The sequence below is a fragment of the Sabethes cyaneus genome, chromosome 2 (genome assembly GCF_943734655.1).
Source record: "Sabethes cyaneus chromosome 2, idSabCyanKW18_F2, whole genome shotgun sequence".
NCBI classification, from domain to species: Eukaryota; Metazoa; Arthropoda; class Insecta; order Diptera; family Culicidae; genus Sabethes; species Sabethes cyaneus.
In genome coordinates this window covers 74,537,476-74,546,169 of record NC_071354.1, presented here as the reverse complement: position 1 = coordinate 74,546,169, position 8,694 = coordinate 74,537,476, and the positions used below count along the sequence as shown (strand labels likewise).

Here is an 8,694-nt window from a genome sequence, read left to right as displayed (position 1 = left end):
ACTTACACCCCTTTCCTTCTGACCCACTCAATTTATTTTATGTTTTATTTAGTTATTTATAAATGTCTACTGGTTAAGACTTTCTAGTGATAAAATATATCGCAAAAAATTAAGTTACAATATTTGAGCATGTGAGATAAATCACATTCATTCTGAATTTTTTGATACTCGGAATTCAATTTTCGACTAAGTTAACAACATGTAATTTTTAGTAGCTTATTCTCTTTTATTAACCTGCCCTGGCCTATCATTGCGTTCTACTATAATGCAATCTGAGTACTGTTTGATTTCTTATTTTTTTCTTAATCGCCATTGAGGAGAGCTGGACACAGCTTACCAAAATTTTATCTTCGTTAACCGCTAACTTAGCACTAACGCAATCGCTGAATTTATTAGCACCATGAATTTAGCAAACCAAGACGATATTTTTTCTAATAATATTGTTGAGGTACCGTGAACACCGAATTCTTTTTTTGTACGGATTTTTTTTACACGGATTTTTTTTTGCACGGTTTCTTGAAATAACACGGTTTTTCTAAAATTTCACCAACAACAGTTGTACACCCAATTCTTTTTTTACACGGATTCTAGTACGCGGAATTTTTTTTGCACGACTTTTTTACACGGTTTCTCGAAATAACACGGATTTTTTTACACGGTTTCTCGAAATAACACGGTTTATTTTTGCACGTTTTTTTTTACACGGGACGCATCCCCCGTGTAAAAAAAGAATTGGGTGTACTAAACTCAGTGCAGTACACCTGCCGTATAGCTCATTGGTAAGCAAACGTCACCACAATCACAGGATAGAATAAGCGCACCCTGAATAAGACAAATCTTGGTTCGCATATGAAATCAAAACAAACTTAGTTCGAAAAGGTGATTAATTGAAAATTAAAATCGTTTGATAAAATAGTTAACAGTCAAACAGTAAATAAAATAAGTAGTGAATTAGCTCTGCCTTGATTGGAAAGTGCTAGATAGCAGATTATTATACGTTGCAGAAGTAGAGTGAGTAACAGGTGATGTGTATTGCGCAATAGTAAACAAATTAATTTTATGCAGAAAATACAGCCACCGCAACCTAGAAGGAGCCGGAAGTTTCTAAGCTAATAAGGAAACAACTTGGAATTAACCGTTCTTGAAGTTGTAAGTAGAACTCAGAGACAGCTAATTGATTGATCATAACAAATAAACGTATAACAGAAGGTTTAACATTAGCAGGTGAAATAAAATTATACGTCGTGTACGATAGAAAAACTACTCATGTAAGAAAGATTACGATTCGATAATGAAAGTTATTATATAAAAATTTATCTTAGTTTTAAGCTGCAAAATAAAAGGCTGCTCTAAAAATAAAGTTCACTCACGATCCGAACAAATATTAAAAATGATTGTCTAATCCATTTAATATGTAATTTATTTGCCATCAAAATAATATAAGGGTAAACGGGGTAACAACGCCCGCCGGGGTACAACCGCCCACCATGGTTTTACAGGGCCTTGCACAAATTGGTGTTAAATGTTGATGACAGTCATATTACTGAATGCGTACTCAATACTTTACAATACCTTGTACAGCAATATCGTATAAACTATCGGAGAAATTAGAGTGACTATATACAGAGTGGCGACAAGTCATCCCAAATGTATGCAATGCGGTTTTTCCAAGGTTTTTCTTTCTCTTTCCTGCATACGCGTTGGATAGGTCGTCTGCTCGATTGGAATGACACTGACAGATAATTATCATTCCAATTTTGACATTGTCGCCACTCTGTATATAGTCACTCTAGGAGAAATAAATAAAAACAGATTTTTCGTTATAATCGTTTCGTTTCTTATAACTTTGTTCCCGCAGAACTAGGGTTTATTTTATTCAAAACGTTAAAACTTTTATAAACCCAACCCATATCACATCTCTGATCCTGTCTTCATCCGACAGTACCTAAATTAGGACACTTTTCATGCAGTTTTGTTGAAATAAATAGTGAAATGTGTAAATCGGCCATTTGGGGGTAAAACCGCCCACAACGAACGGCGCAAGACCGTCGTGCATAATGCTAGTGCAATAAGGAGATTTTTAAAATGATTGCATAGTTTGGATCAAAGAATCTCAGATTTACATAAAACAATATAAATGTGCTTAACTTGTAGCTGGTAGACTGTTTGAAAAAATCTAAATCGCCAATTTTCCCTGCGGGCGCTATGGACATTTTCTTATTTTCTCGGATATAGCTTTTTTCAATAATTCCTCCCTCTTGGAACAAATATCAAGGAATAAACATTTTTTTAATGAAAATTTTCTTAGCAATGCAAAAATAATATGTATCTGGTTTATCAAACAGAACAATTTGAAATGTCAACAAATGACCCACCGGATCAATTGCAGGAACTTTAATACCCATATTGTTATATTTTATCTTAGATCCTCTCTAGTCCTTAAAGATTGGCTCCAGGATGCTTAACCTGATCCACCTTGTTGTCTAAGGAAACTACACGGTATCAATTTCAAGACTGTTGGTACCTATATTACTGATATTCTTCTAATACGAGTGGTTGCCGGACACTCTTTTGAAATTGCGGATCTCGGGGATCCATGTATTGTTTGATGGCAAACTGATTCAATGTGTTTAAATTAGATAAATTCACGATTCCAATGCCACCAGTTTCGTTCAAATCGGTTGAATATTGTTAAAGTTATACGCTATGGCGGTTTTACCCCGTTAGTGGGCGTGTTTCACCCCGCATGGAAAAAATACTCTATTTTTTGGACGTGTTTCCAAATCGTAATAAAAAATAGAAAATCATTACAGATATTTATGTTTTTATTTATTACATGCAGGTAATAGATCAATTGTTCATTTAAAGCAGATAAATTAGAAATTGAGTCACAACTTTTTTTTACACAGGTGGTTTTGCTTAAGTGGGCGGTCTTGCCCCGCTTACCCTTACCGAAACATTTTCAACGAGGCTTTCAGGAGTGCAGCATCAGCAAGTGGTGACAGCAATTGATCTTGAAATTTGGCGGATTGAGAGAAATGATCCCAAGACAAGCATAAGCAAAGTTGCGCCGCGGTCGCACGCGGTTATCTAGTGTGCTATGCGTGATGTATGTATTCGTGCAGTTTTCAGATAGTAATTCAAGACCCAAAACGGTATACGTTTAAAATTAAATTGCAACGAGACTAAAAGAGATAGGAGTTGCACGTCAAACAACAAATATTAGAATACCAGATCTTTGAATCTAAATGCCATCGTCACCAGTGTCGGTGTCGTTGCGTGAGAAGTCTGAAAACCAAAGAACAGCAGCTCGAGGTGTGTTCAGATATTATCAAAAATTATGTCATTCGTTAATAAACAGTCAAATAAGTTTATTTATATTTGTGTCTTATGTGTAAACGTGCAGCTATCACAATTCATTTAGCTTGAACTCAAATAATTTTTTTACAACAAAGATGACGCCCGAATAAAATTTCAACTATTATCCTATGCAGCCTCAGCGGTCGATCTCAAAAAAGGTTTAGTTGCTGCCGTGATCACATAATACACTCCACTTGGTTTTTTATTCGCTCGCCTCAGCTCGGATCCCCCAAGTGCTGCCCGGCCGAGGGAACACTGGGAACTCAAGTTCTCCACATCGGCACAGCGCTTAGCCAAATAGTTTTTCTCCCGCAGTGATTCCTTAAAGTAATGAACCGACCGTTCGTGGTGGCAGGTTAAACTCCAACCGCATCCCGGTTGCGTTATTCCACCATTTGGATAAAAATCCGCATTTCCAATATTCTTGAAAAATCCCAAAATTTTTCCGTTCGTGTGAATCACCTCCACGTATTGGGCATCATTGGCGGACAATCTCTCCATGTATTTCTTGTAGCGGAACAAGGGCGAAGCCGGATCTAACCCGATTATGAAAGCAACTTTTTCTTTCGCCTGCTTTCCTGCCAGGCCGGCTATGTGAGCCCCTAGGCTATGTCCTACCATTCCAATCTGGTCTGAAGTTTGGCCAAATTCCAAGAGATTATTAATAAGGGCTGCTACCAGATCAGCCACCTTCGGAACTCTATATCTAGCAACCGGATACAGCAAGGTACTGGCGCCCTCTTCCCAGTCCACTACCAGCACATTATAGTCTCCCTGTTCTAAAAACTCCAAAGCCAACGGTTCACCAACCTCCGACTCAGAGCTACCCAACCAACCGTGGATGAGGATTTTCGTCGGCAAAGCCGTGTTAAAACCATGATGATCGGGCAGGAACTGAATTTCGTCAAACTTCACCTCCACCGGCTGGTAGTTGTTTGAGCGGGCGTAGAATCGAAACTTGACATACGTTGCAGCATCATAGTTGCTGCTGTTTTTCCGACTCTCCACGACACTTATCCTCGAGACCACTTCGAACTCTCCATTCTTGTCCGGAAGACGCACGTAGTTATCGTAATCGTTTCGTGGTATCGCCAACTGTGGCACACGTGAGTCACCATCGCTGTCCCGCTCGTACTCCATGTCGTCCATATCCAGCTCGTACCGACTGGCAAGTGTGAGGTGATCGTCCTGCGGGAACACAATCGGGGCATCACCTGCAATGCAAGATATTTTATAGTCTAGATGTAGACAGAAATTATGTATGTTTCAATTTAGAAAACAATTGTTCTTACAACATTAAAAAATCACGTATGCATCAAAATAATGGACTGATCGATTTTTCATACATTTACCCTGCCACCTGGTGGTACACCCACCTATGCATCGCCTATCGTAGTAACCTTGTTGTGTACAGATAAAAATTGACAACTTGTCGACATCCATCTTTTCATCGGTCCTAGCTAAGGTTCCGGCCCACTACTGTAGGGCTGCCGACAAGGCTTCGAAGCATATTTGTAGTTTACGTTCACAGAAGGAATAAAACGACCTTTACATGGAACCCCATCCTGCACAGCTTTCCCTATTTTATAATGACTCTTTTGACGTCTCTTCCTCCTTTCGATGCAACACCTTGACCTGTGTAACAAAATAGCTGGGTGCTGCATAGAGCATTACTAATCTAATGATTTGTTTGTAAATCAATAGATGGTTTTTTAATCAAACATTAGATTTTCTGCTTGTGAGACTACAACCACATCTATACTTATTATGATCCTACGCTTTCATGGTAGGTAGTTTTTAGAAGTGAATCTTTTTATCATGAGTTTATCCAAAGAGTTTAACTGCATCACACTAATTTAAAACAACTTCATTCATCTTGATAATGTGGTTATTATTTAAAATGGCTAAACCAATTCTTGGCTCGTAATAAAAAAAAGTTAAATAGCGGGGCAAAAACATTTTTTAATCGCTTTTAATAAAAGTATTAGCTGTCATTAACCGACGTTGATTTAGGTATCAATGAAGATGAATGATATGTTCCAAATAGATACCTTACCTGCATTCAGAATACAGAATAGCGTCGAAAAAACCATCCATTTCAAACAAAATGCGGCATCTTCCATCTTAATTTATACAGAAAACAAAAGAGAGATACGAGGTACTCGTTCCTCGTAGCGCGCGTTGTTCGTTTCGATGCAATCTGTTCAATCAACGACTCACTTCTGAGCGCCTAGGCACTTTCTATCCCATTAATAAATCGCGCATTTCTGTATTAGTTTCTCTAAGGGTTATTTGATAGTGTACCGCAAGGTTAGCAAGGAACAGACATTGAATTTCCCTAGCGATATACTAATGTAAATTGAGCGCGAAAAAGGTAACACAACTTACATCCGAGCCGTTTTGCTGTTTCTGATAGGGGGATTAATTAATTAATTCATACTGATAACGAAAAGATTAAACCGCTACGACAGAGCTACCGAGCGGTGTTCGGCTTTTTCGTAATGTGCAGCGTGAATCCCACCAACTTTACTTTTATGTGCATCTTTTCTATTTATTTCAGGTCGGCCGCCAGCGATACTACACGGTAGGGATGGGAAAACTATCATTAATTACTGATAGTTATCAGTAAGCAAGAATATCACTAAGTATCAGTAAGGTTCCGCAGCTATTGATGCTTACTGATACCACAGACTAACAGACGTAACACCGAAGCCTCATTTGATCGCCAATAAAAACGATCATTTCAAATATTCACTTAACCCAAGACTCAAACAACAGTCGCTGCGCGAGAACGCCACTCACTTGCGCAGGTGCTGTTGTCAGAGGATATACAAGTAAATTTATAGCATTGCTAAATTTATAGCAAGCTGCCTTGCGTAGCGGGAAGACTGCACCAGGTGATGCTAGCGTTTTTTCCAAGTTTTTAGGGGGTCATTGAAATGATGTTTTGTTAGAAAATATGTTCGAAGTGTTACGTCTGTTAGTCTGTGCTGATACAGTTACGTCGTCCCTATAGAAAAATCAGTTGGATTAAAGTTAATGGTCGGTAGTTGCGTACGATAGACGAGAGTAATATTGTCGTCGTTGTCGTCAGCAGCCTAGAGCCGCGGTAGCTCGTGCTGTGTCAAGCAGTCGTCTCTATTCAACTCGATCGATCGTCTAAAAAGTCATAAATCGCTTTCGACTTGAGCCATCTTGTATGTTGAGTCTTCGTGTTTCCGGTGCCGGTGAGGTTGTTGAAAAGAACTGTTGTCGTTGCTCTGTCGTCCGGCATCCTACGACGTGCCTGGCACACCGTACCATACCGACTTTCGTCAGATGTAGATGAGAGTCTCTGGGATTCTCAAGCAGTGAAAGTATGTCGTGATTCATGTATTTCTACCCTTGATGGAAATCTTGCCTCTGCCTTGAACAGCATACTGGATAAGCTGCCACCTTGTCCCAACCCTTGCCGCGTCTCGAAGGGACTCGAGTGTGTCCCCGAAACGTGCGAAACACGTGACTCGTTCCAATGTAGCTCTGATTAGTCGCGTCAGTTTATCCGGAAAACCGGTTTCGTGCATTGTGTGCCATAGTTGGTTTCGATGGACTGTATCGTATGTCGCTTTCAAATCAATAAAGATGTGATACGAGGACACGATGTACCCTTAACATTTCTGCAAAATCTGTCGGATGGTAAAAATCTAGTCGGTAGTTGCGCGAACCCCTATGAAGTCCACCTGATAAATTACAATGTAAAATTACATTGAATAATGCGGTTATTACAATTTCCTATTTTTTTGCTACAAGGCCGTGATGGGTAAAATTACTGATATTTACTGTTAGTTATCAGTAACGTACTGAAATTACTGATAGTTATCAGTAACGATTTTTAATGATAGTTCCCATCCCTACTACACGGAGAAAAATGAGGCTAGTTTATAAGCACCATAACCATAACCATAACCATAACCATAACAATTTTGATTACGGTAAGGCGAAACGGTACTGAATCCCCCATGGCCGGATCGACGGCACCCTATCCTCACACGGACGCCATTTTTCCGCTCATGTTGGGATTCAATACCGTTTCACCTTAACATCGAAATTTGTTTGTATTAAATCTACAAATCTAGCTGAAACAAATGACATTATTTCAACCTGATTAACTCGTTTTCTTTCAAATTGAAAATAAGTTTATCCAAACTAAAAGTTTGTTTTCTGCAACCATAAACATCCCAAGTAACGATTCTAAGTTTTATTATGTTCCTATAGTGGGTTTCGTGACCAATTTTGTAAAACCGCTTATAAATCTATGAGCTCCACCAAAACTTTCTGATGACCGCTATAAAACTGCCTTCTGACCAAGTGGCCCACTCCTCAGAATATTATAGAGGTTACTCTATAAAAATCAGGCTATAAGCTCAAGTAGTTGAATCACGCTCTGCTGAAAGCAGCAATAAAACCGATTAAGCCTTCGCTGCTTGACAGCTACCGCCATAATTTAATAAAGCTTTTCGCTTTTCGTTCAGGTAAAAAACTAAATCAGTTCGCCAGCTTTGTCACGTTTAAAGCACATCCGTGTTTGTAAAGTTTTACTGTCAGATCATTCTAATCGGTTTGGTCTATAGCAACCATAATAAAATATCCCATAGAATAAATAATACAATTTTGAGCAATCTTTGTTAGTTTGCAGCATGTGCGCATTAAATTTTATCGTGCATATTGATATGATTAGTGAACAAAATCAACACGCCATTGAAATTTTGCAATTTCCGAAAACGTTGTTAAAACAAAATAGGTAAATATATTCAGTCAGTCAATCTCTTTAGTATTCTTCATAATAGCTGTACTTTACTTTAGTATTCTTCATAATGGCAGCAAAACTGCTGCTTGCTCAAGGTGTTACCATTTTAATCTATACCTATAAAAATAGATTTCTGTTTGCCTGTCTGTCTGTCTGTCCGTATGTTTCTCATAGAATCGACTATTGAACCGATCGGCGTGAAAATTTGCATGTAGGAGTTTTGGCGGCCGGGAAAGGTTCTTCTGACAGTGAGAGACCTGTCCCCCCACTAAGAGGAGGGGCTCCCATACAAATGATATACAAATTTCTGCATAACTCGAGAACTAATCAAGCAAATGGAACAAAATTTGGCATGTGGGTGTTTTTGGTGACAAGAATTTATTCTATGGTGTATTGAGACTCCTCTCCTCTTTAGGAGGGGAATTATGACCCCTCCCCGCTTTTGGAGGGGGGCTCCCATACAAATGAAATACAAATTTCTTCGTAACTCGAGAACTGATCAAACAAATGGAACCAAATTTGGCATGTGACAGTTTTTGGAGGCAAGA

The 8,694-nt window shown here is 38.8% G+C and overlaps 1 protein-coding gene across 1 annotated transcript; it reads right to left on the bottom strand.

The window, feature by feature from the left end:
- Positions 1-3,359: 3,359 nt before the first annotated feature.
- LOC128734173 (lipase member H-A-like) lies at positions 3,360-5,569 on the bottom strand. The gene is made up of 2 exons (XM_053828218.1): positions 5,417-5,569; positions 3,360-4,574 (listed from the first exon to the last, which is right to left on the bottom strand). The coding sequence occupies exons 1-2, from the start codon at positions 5,481-5,483 to the stop codon at positions 3,487-3,489; spliced, it is 1,155 nt and encodes a 384-aa protein (XP_053684193.1). The 5' UTR covers positions 5,484-5,569; the 3' UTR covers positions 3,360-3,486.
- Between the last annotated feature and the right edge of the window lie 3,125 nt (positions 5,570-8,694).

Bases quoted from the DNA above. Each gene is read 5' to 3' on its own strand.
- LOC128734173 (XM_053828218.1), bottom strand. From the start codon at position 5,483: ATGGAAGATGCCGCATTTTGTTTGAAATGGATGGTTTTTTCGACGCTA. The intron at 4,575-5,416 runs GTAAGGTATCTA...CTTGCATTGCAG, and splicing joins ATTCTGTATTCTGAATGCAG to GTGATGCCCCGATTGTGTTC.